Genomic DNA, 15,672 nt, shown 5'->3' on the forward strand with positions numbered 1-15,672 from the left:
CCCCCTCTCCTCTCTGCAGCTGAAGCTCTCGTTTACCTTGGACCAGGAGAGTGGGATGCCTCAAGGCTGTTATATCTATCAGTACCGGGACAGCAACAAGTAAGTCCTGCGGAAGATTGCACACAGCAGATAGGGGAAGGTGCATTGAAAGGAAACTGCCCTGTCTTCTGGCAGAGGGATCACAACTGCTTGTACCACTTAAAAGTAGATTAAAGCAGGCTTCAGGCTTGACCTGAAACTGGGAACAGCTCCTGTAAAGGCCAGATCCTTTAAAATGCATGAGGCCCTGCAGCCCCCTTTTTTCTGCAGCATTTAAAAGCTGCTTTTATTTGGCTAAAAGGCTGGCTCTTGGGTACCATGGGCTCTGGCAGAACTCACGCAGGCTTTGCCCAGGGGTGTTTGCAGCTCAGACCCGCACTATTTTGTGCTGGGGTGACGCTGGGAGCGTGGACTGGGAGTAAGCATCTAAAGGCTGCAGAGCACCGAAGAGGGCGGCCCTCACCTCTGCTCAGCAAGAGACACACAGCACCCCATTCTCTCTGCTAAAGCTCATGCGTGGGTTCACTGAGTGGCCTTTCATTTGTGGTACTGTAGCCCCAGTGCCGCCAGGCGCACTGTTTTTATAAGGTACCATATGATATTCAAGCTTTGGATGTGTTTGGAGCACAGAGTCCTCAATTTCTAGGTATTCTGCCTATTTTTACTAGCTGCTGTAGTGAATTGGCACCCAAGATGTTTTTATTTCAAATCACATTCTCATTATCAAATTGACAGCAGCAGCACAGTTCAGGTTATTTCGGTGTTCGCGCTGGGTTACTTTGTCTGAATACCAGCATGTCATAAATCCATAGCCTGTTACCTCCACCCATATAGTTCTGCTTCTTGCCAGTTATTGAAGGTTAACCTAAAAAAGGAGGATATATGAAATTGTCAATGAACGGAACAGCCTGTAATTAGATCTGCTCTGAAACGCTGACAAGAACAGTCCCAATGAGGAAGAGGGACATCCGCAAACAGCACCTACCCCTTTCTAAGCTGAGAAATCTCAGTGTTTAAACAAGGGAGATAATTTCTGGGAGAATCCTTCCCACCTGTGGATGGGCAATTAGGACATGGTAATAGTCCCATCCCAACTATCCCGGCCCCAGAGGCGTGGATGAGCAGAGTTGGTACCTCCAGCACCACCAAGCTAACAGGGAAACGTGCAGTTCAGCGCCAAAGCATAAAATTAACGAGGGAAGAGCATTTGTTTCTGAGATTTTTAAAGGCAGCGGCACACAATGGACAGCGAGGAAGAGAAAACCCCCAGACCTATTGGGTTTTGTTAAGGATGTTTATAGATCCAGTGTTTCTAATTGTGTGGCGTATATCTCAAAAATCAGCAGCCGTGTTTTTTTCTGCCACAGACCCTCCTCTCCCCAGGCTCTGGTGGGTGTTTTGTGCCATTGTTTGAGGAAACTCTGGGGACGGGAGTGGAGCTATTTTGTTTAAGCGCTAAGGCCAATAGCAATTCTGCTTGGAAACCTTGCTTTTAGCTGTGAGTGGTCCAGCATGTGACAAAGTAGCTGCAGCATGTTGGCAGCTGTTGATTTAGAGCTGTATGGCTGTGACCTGCGTTTCTGGCAAGCGTGGGAGCCGAGCCACCCCAAGCCATGCCAGCCGGGATCATGGGTTGGAAAAATACGGTGTGGGCAGGATGAGTGGGACTGCAAGTAAACCCAGACTTTGTGCGCATCTGAGGAATCCAAACAGCAGTTGTACCTCCCTGCGGGGCCCCGTGCTTTGTATTTTATAGCTTGCTTGACCAGCCTCGGGGGAGCAGGATCCCACTTCCCAGGGAGAGCCTCGCTGAGTTTGCACAGACGCTTATCCTCTTAAGCCCTGTGCGTGCAGCCCAGCACCTCCGACAATCCTTGGCCAGTGAACTGAAGCGTGAAGGTCTGTGCTATGGCTGACGTATTCTTGCAGGTAAAGTGCCCTTGAGCCAAACGTGTGCTCAGCTCTGGTTGTTCCCTGGGTGATTATGGAGGAGCCCACGTGCACTGCAGCTTTATAGGCAACAGAGCATTGCATTTGAATAGTGTAGTGAAGCACTGGACGCGGCTCCTGCTCAGCCAAGCAGAGTGTACTTCTCAAGCACTGGGCCTTTTATAGGGTTAATTTGTTATCTGTACAATAGCATGGCAGTTGTCGTGATAATTTTTCCTTAGCTATTTCCCAGGGTAAATTGTAGGCCTTGTGTTCTCCAAAGCCTAGTCAGGCTTTGACGGTACTCATCAGGACCCAAGGGGATAACAGCTCTTCTGCATTCTTCCAAACATGTATCTAGAAGTTAAAGCAACATAACATTTGTGTCTGCACCATGTTTTGGAGCTGTTAACAGCCCAGAGGAGAAATACTGGCGATACGCTGTGGATCTCTGCAAGCTTGTGCATGGGAAAGACTGGAAGTATGCACCCCGGAGCCCAGCGTCCTTGGCAGAGCGTCGGGGCTGGGACCCGCACGGGGGACAGACTCACGGCGGGAGCGCAAGTGTGTGAAGCTCTCGAGCAGCAGCAGCTTTAACAGGAGGAAGCGGAGGTGATCCCGGTTGATGGGAACCCATTCCGACCTGGGAAGTGTGCCCGGTACCCCGGAGATCTGTGTGAGCAGGGCTGTGCGTGGCGAGGCTCCGTGCCACCCTGGTCACCGGAGGAGTGTCCCTTCCCCTCCAAGTGGCAAATGCTGTTCCAAGCTGCAGCCAGACGGGGCCACCGGAGAACAGCGGATATTGGCCTCCCGCTCTCAGAACAAAGGACTGCAGCATTGCTGAAATTGTAATTACCAGAGCAATTAGAATTTCTATTGCTTAGGCTAGAAGTGCAAGTACCATGCAGGCTCTTACAAGGGCAATCAATTAGAATTTGTTCCCTTTAAAATGATAAAACCCTGCCAAGGAATTTTTGCCTGCTCCTGGAAGCTTCCTGTTGCCTGCCTGCCTGCAGCAGCGTTCACGGGCACAATGCTCACCAGGTGCCCGCTCCGCTATCGCACCCTGGGTGCTAAGCACTTTGGGGAGACCGGACTCAGCAGAGCCTTGGGAGCCTTGGACTGAGAGCAGAAGAGGTGCTGAGCAGCCAGCTGCTCGCCCCTCCACCCCCTGCTGTAACATATTGGTATCTGATGGCACTTGATAGTCCCAGTAGTGATCCAAGTGCTGTGCTTGGAGCTGTATGGAGGAGAGAGGCTGTCACTGCCCCTGCGGTCACAGGGGTGAGACCAGGGGACATCACTTCTCCCCTTTTCCCCTGACCCAGACACTTTCCTCCCCTTGGCTGCCAGTCCTTCCCAGCCCTTCGGTCCTTCCTGGCCCCAGAGGAAATGACTTGACCTCACGCAGAAGCAAGCAGTCTGCTTTCTCATTTTTAAGCCATGTCACTTAAATTCTCCCTAATGGGGATCAGTCAGTATAATCGACAGAGCACTGGGCTGCTGCACCGGGCTGCTGCAGGAAGGCTGTCCTGCGATGGGAGCGCTGTGCCGTGCCACGGGGACAGCCAGTGACGTGTGCTGGGTGACATTCAGAACAGAAATATATTTTCAGCCTTCACATGGCCCCAGAGAAGTCACATCCAGGAGAGGACAGCCCAGCCAGCCGTCCCACGGTGTGACTGCGGCACAAGTCGGGTGTTGAGGGTGGGACTGGCTTTCTGCCGCTGCCTCCTGCGCAGGCTGGGTTTCTCTGGCCCTGCACAGGATCCAATTGCAAAACCCAGCCAAGCAGTAAAAGACCATCAAGGCCATTCGCATCCACCATGGCTCATGAATCCCATCTTACAACACGCACTCACCGGTCCACGATCTAGGAATATGATACCGGCTGTGCTGAGGAAGCGCCGGCTGCCCACTCTGAAGCCTGCCTGCATGGCGCGGCTGATCCTACTCTTGTGGGCTGCCAGGCAGCAAGCAGGATTAGGTCAAAAAAGGTTACAGATGATCATGAAAGACTTCTTCCAGCCCAAGTGTAGGAAGAGCCAAAGCCAACTTGAATCCCTCTGGAAGAAATTAATTGTGAGAAGTTTTGTGTCTTTTGGCTGCATCCAAGAAATAGAAGATTCAATCTGTTTTCTGTGTTCACTGTCACTATCCAGACACTTCTCTGGAGACCTCCTAGGCTCTGCTCACCTGCCCACAGCAAGTCTGACCCTTCAAATGCCTTTGTCTTCCTCCCAAGACTCTCTGATTACTGTCACCTTTCTCAGATGATGCAGTGCTCAGTGTTCCTGTCATCCCAGACCCACCGAGGAGCTATAAATCCCTGTCAAGATTCATCCTGTTACGTGGGCCGTATTTGCAGGGCATTGTGACACTTCCTTGTCCTCAGCTGGTTCTCCTCTAACATGGTTTTCCTGCTCCCTTAGCCTCCAGGTATTGGTCTCTTTTGTAGGTCCTTTCCTCACGTCACAGACGCCGCCTTTGCCGATAGACCAGCTTGCAGTTCGCCAATGAATTTCATTTTAATTCCTTGCTGCAGCTGGGGTTTGTGTCAGGATTATGAATTTGCAGTGGGGGCTTTCATGTTTTCTTCAGAGTAATTTCTGAACCCAGAGGAGCAGCATCTCGCATGGAAGCACTTAGAGACCTCTTACAAAAGCAGCATTAGAGTATTGATCATTTTTTTCTCTCCAGGGACCCAGAGTACTACAGATAGAGCTGCTGTGCAGTGTAGCCACTTGCGGGCAGCACCACACAACTCTTCAGGATGAGAAGTGAAAAATAGCTCCAGTTGAAAGGAAAACTGGTGCCCCCTTTTATATAGAGATCAATGATGCCTGGTACATTGGATTATCACTTAAAACACCAGGACTTCAAATGCCAGGGTGCATGCACTCCTGATGCTGACAGACTAGTGATATATAATGCTGTTTGGGTTACCAATTGAGCTCCTTTGTGCAATCTTTTCATAAGGTGAATGTAATATCTGCAGTGATGTACCCAATGTTACATCAGGAGAGCCAGCCTATAATTATGCTTGAATTGTTTGAACGGGTTATTTGTCACTAACACATTAGCTCACTCCATTTATTGCTACCATTCAGGGCTGCAGCAGGTTTGGTGTAAACAGAGCTTGGGTGGAGGCTTGGGGGGGGGTTATTTTTCTGAATAGAGCAAAACAAAATTGTTTGGGGTTTATTCTTTTTTGCTAGGAGAGCTGTTGACTGGGAGTGCTAGGAACAAAATATGTAAACCAGCTGACACAGCATAACTGATTTGTTTTCAGATGTGCTTCCCAGGTGTACAGCTCATGTTGGACTTCAGCATGGATCTGGTTGCTTTGCAGTGAGCTGGCAGTTTTACTGTAGTGTGTTTTGTTTCTTGTGAGAAATTGAGGCTCACAGAGTGGGTTGTTTGTACAAGGAGCTGCTGCACAGCTCACACAGTCACTGGGTGCCTGACCTGCCTTATTACATGGCTGTTTCACGGCATGCATCCCAGTGACGCAGCACTGCTTATACTGGTGTAAAGGAGGTGGTCATCTCCCCTAACGGCATCTGATTTTCTGGTTAGTGACCAGCAAATATGTGCTCTGCCCTACTTTGACCTGCGTGGCCAGAAGTCTCTGAAGGTGGCATCTCCTCTTGTTTGTCTTGCCTGGCAGACTGGGATTTCATGGGGGAAATCCATATACATGTAGTCCCTTGACATCACAGGCTTGGATGGATGCTCTCTAGTAGCAGTTATTCACCTGAAGCTTATGAAATGCCTTGTTTAGATTTCAGATCAAAATAAAATTAATTCCATTTCCAGAAATGGATCTGCCAGCCAATGTCAAATTCTCCAGGGTGAGATTTTCACTTTAGGGTGCCCTGTTGGACAAGGTGGCTTAGCTGGAACGAGGCATGTCCTGCTGCACTGCAGTTCTGTTTCTGCAAGCATTGCCCGAGTCTTGTTGGATTGCAGGTAGCTCAGCTGCCCTGTGACTCTCCAGGTGAGCTGTGGGAGGGTTTATCTGCCTTTGGAGGTCACAGGAAAGCATCATAGGCAGTTGGGGTAAGTAAGCCTGTGTTTTCATTAGGAATACCACCACTTTCATTGTAACCAGCCCCTGGGTCTGAGACTAAGCCAGCCTCCCCTGGCCTTAAAACACTACTGAGCTCTGGTGGAAGGGGTACCTATGTGGATGAGAATGCGATTGGAAGCAAAATATGAGCCCGGGCATGAGTTAGCACTGCCCAGAAGATACACTCTACAAAAGAGAAGACTAAGCAGGTTGGAGTTTTTCTTATGATACCGTGTCTCGATTTTTATTTGACTTATGGGCACTGAACTTTACCCAAGTCAACAGGTGATGCATATCCTTCACCTGCCAAAGGGTAAGCATTGGAGTTGGCCAGGCAAGGCTGGTGAATTATTCTGTCAACGTATGCAGAGATAAACCAGTCCTCCTGGTTTTGGCATTGGTTCAGTGTTGGGTAAATTGTCCAGGAGAATAAGTCTGGAGGTTGACCTTTAAAACTTAAAAAGATATGTAATCCTTCCTGCCTAAGGCATGAGTTTGGTTTTCTGTATGCCACAACCAAAGGCTGCTGGGACATATGCTGCAAAATAGCCTTTGTCACTTGAGACTTTGAGGAGCCAAAGACCCTTTGGCCATTTCTAGGTGAGGAAGAAGGGCTCTTGCAAAAGGCTCTGCCCAGGTACTACTTAGCTGCTTTTCTTGACACAGACCTGCCTCCTCCTGCCACACTGCTGCTTAATAACAGGTTTCCAATCCGTCAGTGCTGTAGAAATAGTAACTGCCAACTCCTTGGAGTGTCGGTGCCGTGTGGGGGCTGCAAGTGGAAAAGGTGATCAAGGAAACCTGCCTTTCCCCTGAGCAAGCAGATGGGATTTGAAGATGACCTGACCCCTTCCAAATGAACGTTTGAGGCTTTCTTTGGTGTCCTACACAATATCCCACATCGACTAGCAGATCTCTCTCTAAGTCCTCATGGGGTTACCAGAACAGTCAGTGTGTGCTCCCACCCTCAAGGGAGAGGAAGGACTGGGCTCTTAAACCCATCTGAGTGCGCGACCTCTGTACTCTCCCTGGGTTGAATCAGGGGAGTTTGTCGTCTTACCTGTTTCAGAGTGTTCACTTGGGGAGGAGCTGTAAAACTTCCTTGTGTCAGTGTTAGATGTCTGGGTATTCGGTGGCAGTATTCAAGTAGGTGAGAAAATCAGCTGCAATTGTAGTTGAGTCAGAGATGCTGTCTCCATGTATCATCCCTGGAGATCTGTTTTCATACCTTTATTGCTTAACAATATGTTTTGAAGCCCTCAGCAGCATTTCAGCACGGTTTCCCTGGCCTATATATGTCTGACTAATGCCAAAGGCAGTGAGCTATATCTGGACTAGAATTACTAACCTATGGACCTGAGTTTTCTTAGTAGCCCTGAATCAGACGAGTCTCTGATTAGCCCTTAGGTACATGGGAGAGGACAGGTCTGACATGGGAAAGAGTGAATAATCCTCCTTCCACAAGAAGCACCTCTCAATTTCACCTTGAACCCAAGTCGCTGGATTGATTATGTGTCCAGGAAGGCCCTCTCCTGAGCTGAGATCTGGCTAGAAAATCTCCAGACCCCCTAGCCATCCCTCTCCGAGCAGGATTTCTAGGCATACTTTTTCATAACAAATATGGAAAAGGAGTCCTTGTTTTGGCTTAGTCTCTGTGTCCTTGAATGTATAGTCATGGTACAGAGCAACTTCTCTGCCGGGTATAGGTTTTGCTGTCCACTCTGTGATGTTACAAGCAGGGAGCACTGGCACGGGCGGGCAAGTGCATGTGCCACCTTCTTTTGCTCTGTTAGGGTGTGCTTTAGGTACAAACTAACGGTGGAAAGTTGTATGCAGTGGCAGGCAGTGGAGTAACACCAAAGATGATGAAGGGGATGCTGAGTACTCAGAGCATGTGTTGTGCTGGCGGTGATGAAGGGTGCTCTGCTTGGAGATAGACCTTCCAGTCCTGCTCACCAACCTGCTGTTTGATCTGTGCTTTCTGCCTGGAGAGAGCGAGGTCTTTCAGTTTGCCATGGGCAGGACCTTTACGGTCTGTTCAGCACTAAGTACCTTCGTTCCCCAGGGGATCGACAATGTAAGCTGGAGTAACCGGGTGGATTTTCAGCCAGCTGGGATTGCTCTCTCATAAAGAGCTACTGGCTGAAAGCTGAAGCATTCAGACTAGAAATAAAGCACGCATTTGAAAGGCAAGAGAGATTAACCACTGGCAACATGTCCCAAGAGAAGGCCAGGGAATTCTCCATCTCTCAAGGACAAGCGCATTTCTGGAAGGTGTTTTAGACCCTACAAGTCAGTGGATTTAACGGAGCAGTAGCTACCTGAAGCCCTCCAGGCACAGGAGGTCAGCTGCTGGAATAATCCTCCCAGTCTTAAATTCCTGGCACATTGCTCTGTGTTAATGTAAAGGATCAGCTTTGCATTGACACCGCCCACTTCTTTGCAAAGCTAGGTTTTGCCAGCTGCTGGGTCTGGAAGAACAGGGCATTTGCTTTGAGTCCTGCCACATCTCCATGTACTCTGCTGAGCTGGGCATTCAGTGCTTGAAATTATGTCCTTGCAAGTCAGAAGGTGAGAGAGGAAGCATCTCTCCTTACCCCCTCCTAAGCAGCAATGGTGAGCAGTTCTGCTACTGCCGTGCTTTGCTCTAGGTCTTGCTTCTTTTTCAACTGTTTTTCCACAGTTCAGAGCAGCTAAATCAGTCTGACAACGGACTCTGTTCCCTCCACACCTCCCTGCTCCTTCTCCATCAAAAAAAGGAGCTTCGAATCACAAGCACATTTTGTGTGCTCAGCTCCCCACAGTGTCAAGGTCAACCTGGGTGGGGTTCCTGTTACAGCTTAGCACTTTCACCTCTTTCAATTTGCCATGCATTAGTCGATCTGGAGCCTAATGGATTTGTAACCTGGCTTTGCCTGTATCATCTGAGATGTTCCCAGCAATGTAAGAGGATTTGGGCACAACTTCCTTTCAAGTTAATGGAAAGATCTTGCTTGGAAAGAACCTGCTTGAGGACCTGAGTGTACTTTGCATTAATGTTTCCATTAATTTTTATGGGAGATGGTTCTAAATTCCTCAGATCAGCTTTGAACATCTTAAATTTCGTGTCTTTCACTTGCCTTCATTTAAAATGGGGCTGATGAGCAGAAGCACCCTTAAATGAGCAGCATCATTATTGGCCAAGATGTCCTGCAAGTTTTCTGCCTCCGTTGATCTTTCTGGAAATGTCCTGTTTTCTGGTGACTCCACTGGAGTGGACCTCACCAGGTCACCACACGCAGGGCAGGAGGTCCAGGGTCAGCTCGCAACTCAGAGGCTGTCCCTTACATGGTCTCTGGCAAGTCATGTCGTCTGTCTCTGCTCCACCGCCATCTGTAAAGCAGAAAAGAGCAAGAGTCCTCTGGGACTTTTTTAATTAGCATTTATAAAGCACTTTGTGATCATCAAACAGGAGGGAATAGAGGAAAGCGGACTTTTATCGTTTCCACTCAAGTCTCAGTTACTGCAAAGAGGGGTGGTTCAGCTCTGCTGCCTTGGGCGCGATTACCTGCCACACTTCATTTGGCTGGTACGGGCAGGCCTGCCTGCCCGCAGGCAGTGCAGGGCTCAGCCTGGGTTTTAACCTGGGTAAGGTCTTGTGTGGCTTTATTGCTTCTGTGGGGCTGTGCTACTCTTGGCACTGGTCTCATGAGCTGAGCAACTCGGTGTCCCCCGCTTCCCGTCCTTCTCTCCTTGCTCTCTGCCTTCCTGCTCGTCTGTTAACTTTGACGCTTGAACACAGCAGTGATTAACTGTTACTGAGTATCTCTCACTGATCAGATTGCTGCTCACTCCTGCCTTGTTCAGCAGAGGTCTTGCCTTCTTCTGGGCTGCTGGTAGGTATTTCTTTCCACCTGCAACTGAGCTGAGCAGAGACCAACATGCTGACTGCTCATCACCTCCCCCTGGTGAAAGCCAGCCCTGGCAGAGCTCTTGTATGTGTTGCATCCCTGGCATAACTGCATTTGGCTCAGACAGTCCAGGTTGAAAAGCTTGATTTAGTAAAAGAGTTGATGCAAACCCTACTCATCTCAACATAATCAGGTTAGCGAGCAGCTACACATGCAGTTGTCCTGGCAGATAAGAAAGGCCACACTGGCTTGTCCCCACTGGAAGTACCCCTGGGAAGGACTTTGTGGTCAAATAGGACCTAGGGAGGTGGGGAGGCAGCTCTGTTGCAGTAAAACAGGGCACCTGTTGGAGAAGTCATCTTATTAATGAGGTTTTCATGCTTTATTTATGCTCAGTGGTCATTTGCAGTCTCGCTGCCAGACAAGCACTGTCTGGTGCGGTGCCACTTGCCTGGCGACATGGGGATGGGCACAAGTGTCCAGGTTACAGGGGAGCAGGCAGGGTCCACCATATTCAAACAGATCTGGTGTAACTTGTTTGCAGCGTAAAGCAGGAGAGGCTGGGAGCAGGCTGCCTGTGCTCGCACGCTCGCTCCCAGCTGGGCCAGCCCGGAGTCAGTTCCAGCCCCCAACAATTAGCGAGACAGACTGAATCTGGATTGATCTGTCAACTTGCGCAGAGTGAGCCGATTTCAGCAAGAAATTCTCCTTTCCCTCTGCCTCCGTGTTAAAAGGAAGGAGAGCTTGTCAGATTTCTGGATAAATGGGAGGTACAGGGCAAGGTAGAAATAAATGTCATGCTAATGCGTAGGAAGAATCATTAGGACAGAAAGGCATCATCCATGCGGCCAGGCTGCAGCTGATCTGCATTGCTGTGTTGAAACTCTGCCTTGTGGTACAGCTACTGCAAAAGGCAGAATTCAACAAGGGCTCTGCTATTTATTGCACATTTGCAGCATGCTGCAGGGGAGTGCAGAGGGGCAGAATCTGGCTCAGAGCAAGAGTCTTCGGCACCGATAACAGCCTGGACCAGTGTAGTGATGTTGGCTGCAGGGAATTCATAGGAATTGCCTCCTGGTGCAGTTATTTGACAGATGCACTTGGGTCACTCAGATCTTCGCAGTCCCTATCCCCATCAAGAGAAAACTGAGGTCACAGGACAGCAGAGGAGAAGGGACATGTTGCTTCAGTGAATGCACAGGAGCAGGAGTATGGTGCTAAGCTAAGCTGAGGTTTATGGGTCTCTTTGGGGATGAGTTTTTGGGAGGGTGAATGGGACAGTGAGGAGCAGGGGATCAGTCCCTGCTAGAAGCCAGCAGAGGAAGATCGAACATCTGCTTTGTGCTGTGTGTCGTACGAGCCGTTCCCAGGCTCCACAGCCAAAATATGATGACACATTAACAGGGACACTTAACTGAATGAGTGCTGGCCTGCCCTCTCTCCCAGCCGCATCTTCATGCTGTACTGTGATCAACAAGGACAGCAAAGAAACCGGAAAATTGGGCAGGGTATTTTCAAGGAGGGTAGTTAACCCTGAAGGGTGCAGTGCTCTGATTCACGGCACGGCTCCACAAGTTGTTCTGCCCACACAGCCAAGGGGGGCGAACCTTTGCAATGAAGGGATCTCTCTGTTGCACCTGGAGTGCTCAATTTTTCAAGGACACCGTAGAAAGCAACCTGAGGAGTAAGACAGAGCACAACAGCCAAACCAGTTTGGCTTTGCACCACTGCAGCATGCAGGCCTGGAGAAAACAACCTGCAAGCTGACTGGCTGCTCCAGAAAGCAGAGAGAGACGAAGGATGCTTGTCCTGAGATCCATGGTAGGTGCAGCCATCTCCGAGCTCCCAAAAGTACAAAGGGATGCTCTCTTAGCTGGCAGAGCGGTGTGGCTTTGTGCATGTTTATCCAGGGCTTTCGCCTGCACGGTGCCAGCGCGAGAGCCACTGCTTGTAGTTGACAGCTCAGCTATTGTTGGAAAGTATGATTTAATAGCAAGACTTGATTACAACATGCAAATGTAGCTGCTGGGGGACTATCTCAGAGGTTTGTGGAGATTAGCTGTTAAATTGGCCAGTGCAAAAACATTATTAAGCAGAGAACATAATTACTCATCTTGTGCTTCTGTAGCGTATAGGAGACAGATTTGTTTAAAAGCCAGCAAGTCCTATATAGAGAAAAGACTTGTGTAAATGCCACATCATGTACTACTGTATGTTGCAGCATATTTTATTAGAGAAGCAATACTTAATAACAACATTTGGGAACTTGTGGAAGGAATCCATTATATTATTCTGCATCATAAAAGCAAACCTAATGCCTAGTCTGTGTGAAGGCTGTGCAGATATTGAAACATCTCCTTTCAGTGGTGGTTGATTGCTTTTATGGAGATTATATCATATGGATATAAACAAATCCGGCACTTGATATGAAATCTGGGAGCAGGGTTTTAGACTCACGCATCTATCTTCTATCCGTGCGCGTTCCCTCTGAAATGCATCAAGGTTCCCATTAACACCTTAAATGGGGAAAGTAGGATTAAAGTGAGACTGTCAGCACATACAAAATGAACATCTAGGCGTGTGCTTGCTGTTATGTAGACTACCCTAGTCCTAGGGTGGTCTATGGGGTTGCTAGAATAAAAAGCTCGTGTGTGTGCGAGGATGCGGGGGAAGGATCGAGGTGTGGGGAGCTTGTTAGTGCTGCAGACCTGGTTTTTGGAGCAGGCTGTGGTTCAGGGGTTTCCTCCTGCCCTGTGGCTCCCAATAGCACAGGGTGGGCTTGCAGGGAGTGGTGCAGTGGCAGCTAGAGGACTGAAGTCAGATGTAAAAGTGTATTTGGCTAGTCAAAGCCCCAGGCAATTTCAGGAAAATCTTCTTTAACAGAGGAGTCAGGGGGGCTGAATTAGAGGAACAGCTTGTTCGTAACAGAGCGTAGTTCCTGCAGTCACAAGTGCTGGCAGGGGAGCAGGGTGATGCTGGCAGGGCGAACCTGCTGTGTCGCGGCGGCTGCTGCTCACCCCTGATTCTCGTCACTGGACGCTTCCCCTCCAGCATCTCGGCCCCCCCCAACAGATGGTCTGCTGAGGCTTCGCTTGTCTAAGCAGCAAGAAGTATCCTCCCAAGCCTAAGTGGGGGAGATAAAGGCTTCAAGGGTTTTTGATGGGAAGCTCCTCGCGGTCCTTTTGTTGCAGCTCAAGAGCATTTGTACACCAGTAATTGCTCCCCAGGCTGGTTCCTGTGTGACTCAGAGCTGAATGCGGAGCTGCTGATGGCTGCTGCTGTGTGAACCTCAGCATCCTGGCACAGTATGTCCCAGTCACTCTAAATTTGAATTTGCAGCCAGTCCTGCTCCCTCCTTTAGGACATGTCTGCGCACAGGCAGGCACACCGCCTTGCTCCTTACCTGCTGTATACTGGTAAATTTGCCACGGTTGGAGCCATCAGCTGTTTCAGGCAGTGAAGGTGGGGAAACGACTGCCTTGCTTGTGGCTGGGCTTGTTTTTGGCTCAGAGCCACGAAGCACCTGAACCCTGAGACAGCTGCTCACCAGCATCTCCTGGTGTGACTGCGCGGCAGCTGGGAAGCGGTCTGGCTGCGTCCAGCAGCAGCATCTCCCTCCTTTCGTTATTCAGTGCCAAAGGGTAATCCTAAAAATACCTGTGAGTGGCTTGCAAGCCACGAGTGTCAGAGGGGGCAGCTCTGCAAAGGCCTTGTGTCACCGGGGAAGGGAGAATGATGCATCTCGTCATCACTGAGCATGAAGGGATGGTACCTGCAGCCGGGTGCTGGGAGTGGGTGGGAGCAGGGGCTGGGTCTCAGCAGGGAAGACCAGCTAATGGTGGATCAGCCCTGTCGGCAGCGGAGCAGGAAGGGACACGGGGCGGCGTGGGCTGAAATGCTGAGCTAGGGCATGCTTAGTCCCTGCACAGGCACATCTCAGTTATGGCTATTTTTTTGTAATGATCTTTGATAGTTTCTAATGAAGCCAAGCAGTGGGAGAAACCACATAGCAATATTTCATAATAATTTTGCCCCAATTATATGAGGGCTGTGTGTATTCAAGCTGTCTGTGTCTTCCTAAACACCACATGCACACTTTCAAGCTGCATGTCCAATGATCAGTACTGATAAATGCAATAAACTTCACGTGGTGATAGACTTACAGCAGGAGTCTCTGAAGTGATGTATTTCTCTGTTAAGCTCCGTTTTTTGTGTGTGTACGGCTTGGTTGTACAACAGATCTGTCTGTTAAATAGCTGTTAACCTGTTCTCAGAATCTGGAGTGCAAGAAGTCGTTTGTGTGATCCTCTTCTCTGGCAGTAGTGGTGCTGCCTATGGGAGATGCCCTTAGCTGCAAACTAAGGTACTATAGGAAGAGTTGCAGTAGCTCTTGCTTCCATGAATGACAGAGTTTTACTGCACTGAGCTGAATAGCACAATTTGAGGCAGGACCTGCTCCTAACTGGTCCTAAGAGTTTTCCACTGCTGCTCTGAAACCCTGGGCTGGAATAAGGCTGTGATAATTAATGGAGGTTAAAGTGCTCCTTCTGCCTGTGAGCTGGTTGGAAATGGAAAAGAAGAACCTGTCACAATTGTGACTGGCTCTAAACTGCTGTCAGGCTCTCCTCCTTCCCTTCCCCTGCCCCAAGTGGAAAATTGTATTGGAAAGCAGCAGTTAGAGCACTTAAATCTTTCCACAGTTCATTTCAAGCTCCCTTTTTTCTTCCCAGCCATTCCCAGGCCAGTTCGGGGCGCGGATGGGAGACTGCGTCTCTGGCTGAAACTTGCAGGATGTTAAATAACAATGGGAGAGTGGCTTTCAAATAGGGTATAATGTGCCTGGATTGCACGTACCATAAGCTGTATTTCCCATGCCTTGACATTCAGCCCATCCATGCATCGCTCCTGAACTGCTTCCTTTCCATATGGGATCTATCTCAGTGTGTTATGGAGCAAGCTCAGGCTGAAATGGGGTTGGTACCGCTCCTGCTGCGGAGGGACACGCTCCCACGAGCATTCACAGAAGTTGCTGGTGTCTGTCTGTCCAGATAGCAGTAAGTGAGCACATGAAATGTGAGCAATAACAGAAGCTGTTGTACCCCCTGTGGTGGGTTACCAGGTTCGCGTAATCCCTGCCCTTTCCTGGGGACTTGGATTGTCTGTTTTAACTAACATGTGTCCCCTTTCTCTTAACACCTCTTGACACAGTCACGTTGCTGCTGCAGGCAGTGGTTCTGAGTGGTTTTGTCCCCTGCTGAAACTGGTCAGTGAAGGGCATTTGATGGAGCTTCACTGGCCTTCTCCCTGTCTGTCCAGCTTTAACAGGTTGATCAGCTGGAGGAAGCTCCCAAAGCTTCTACTCTGATGTTATTGAATAACTCTTGGTAGAGGGCTGGGCAGCTATTTTGGTGTCAGACTCCAGGAAAGACATGGCACTGCATTTGCCTTCCCCAAGTGACCTCGATATGTTCCCACCTGTGTGACCAGAGCATCAGGGACCTACTGGGAGGCAGTAGTCATCATGGCCGCTTGCTCTTCTCCCATCCCACAGTATTTTCTGAGCTTGGGAAGGACAAGGGAGCTCTCTGCTTAGTCTGAGCTTGGAAGTTGCAGTGCACCCCAGCCACATGGGCTGTTGAAGGAGACTGGCATTCTCAGATTTGCAAATGGTTGACCCAGCATGTAGATCTGGTGGTCGAACAGAGGTCTGGGACCCAAGTCATTCATATTTGACTGCCAAGT

General features: G+C 49.5%; 1 protein-coding gene across 4 annotated transcripts in view; it reads left to right on the forward strand.

Moving 5' to 3' along the window:
• The window catches only part of DIS3L2 (DIS3 like 3'-5' exoribonuclease 2), a 198,186-nt gene that overhangs the window by 157,794 nt on the left and 24,720 nt on the right, over positions 1 to 15,672 (forward strand). For all 4 annotated transcript variants that reach the window (XM_076341193.1, XM_076341190.1, XM_076341191.1 and 1 more), the window contains one exon: positions 20 to 99. In XM_076341193.1, the coding sequence (XP_076197308.1) occupies positions 20 to 99 (80 nt within the window). The remainder of the gene's footprint in view (positions 1 to 19; positions 100 to 15,672) is intronic.

This window comes from Aptenodytes patagonicus, chromosome 6 (assembly GCF_965638725.1).
Source record: "Aptenodytes patagonicus chromosome 6, bAptPat1.pri.cur, whole genome shotgun sequence".
Lineage (NCBI taxonomy): Eukaryota > Metazoa > Chordata > Aves > Sphenisciformes > Spheniscidae > Aptenodytes > Aptenodytes patagonicus.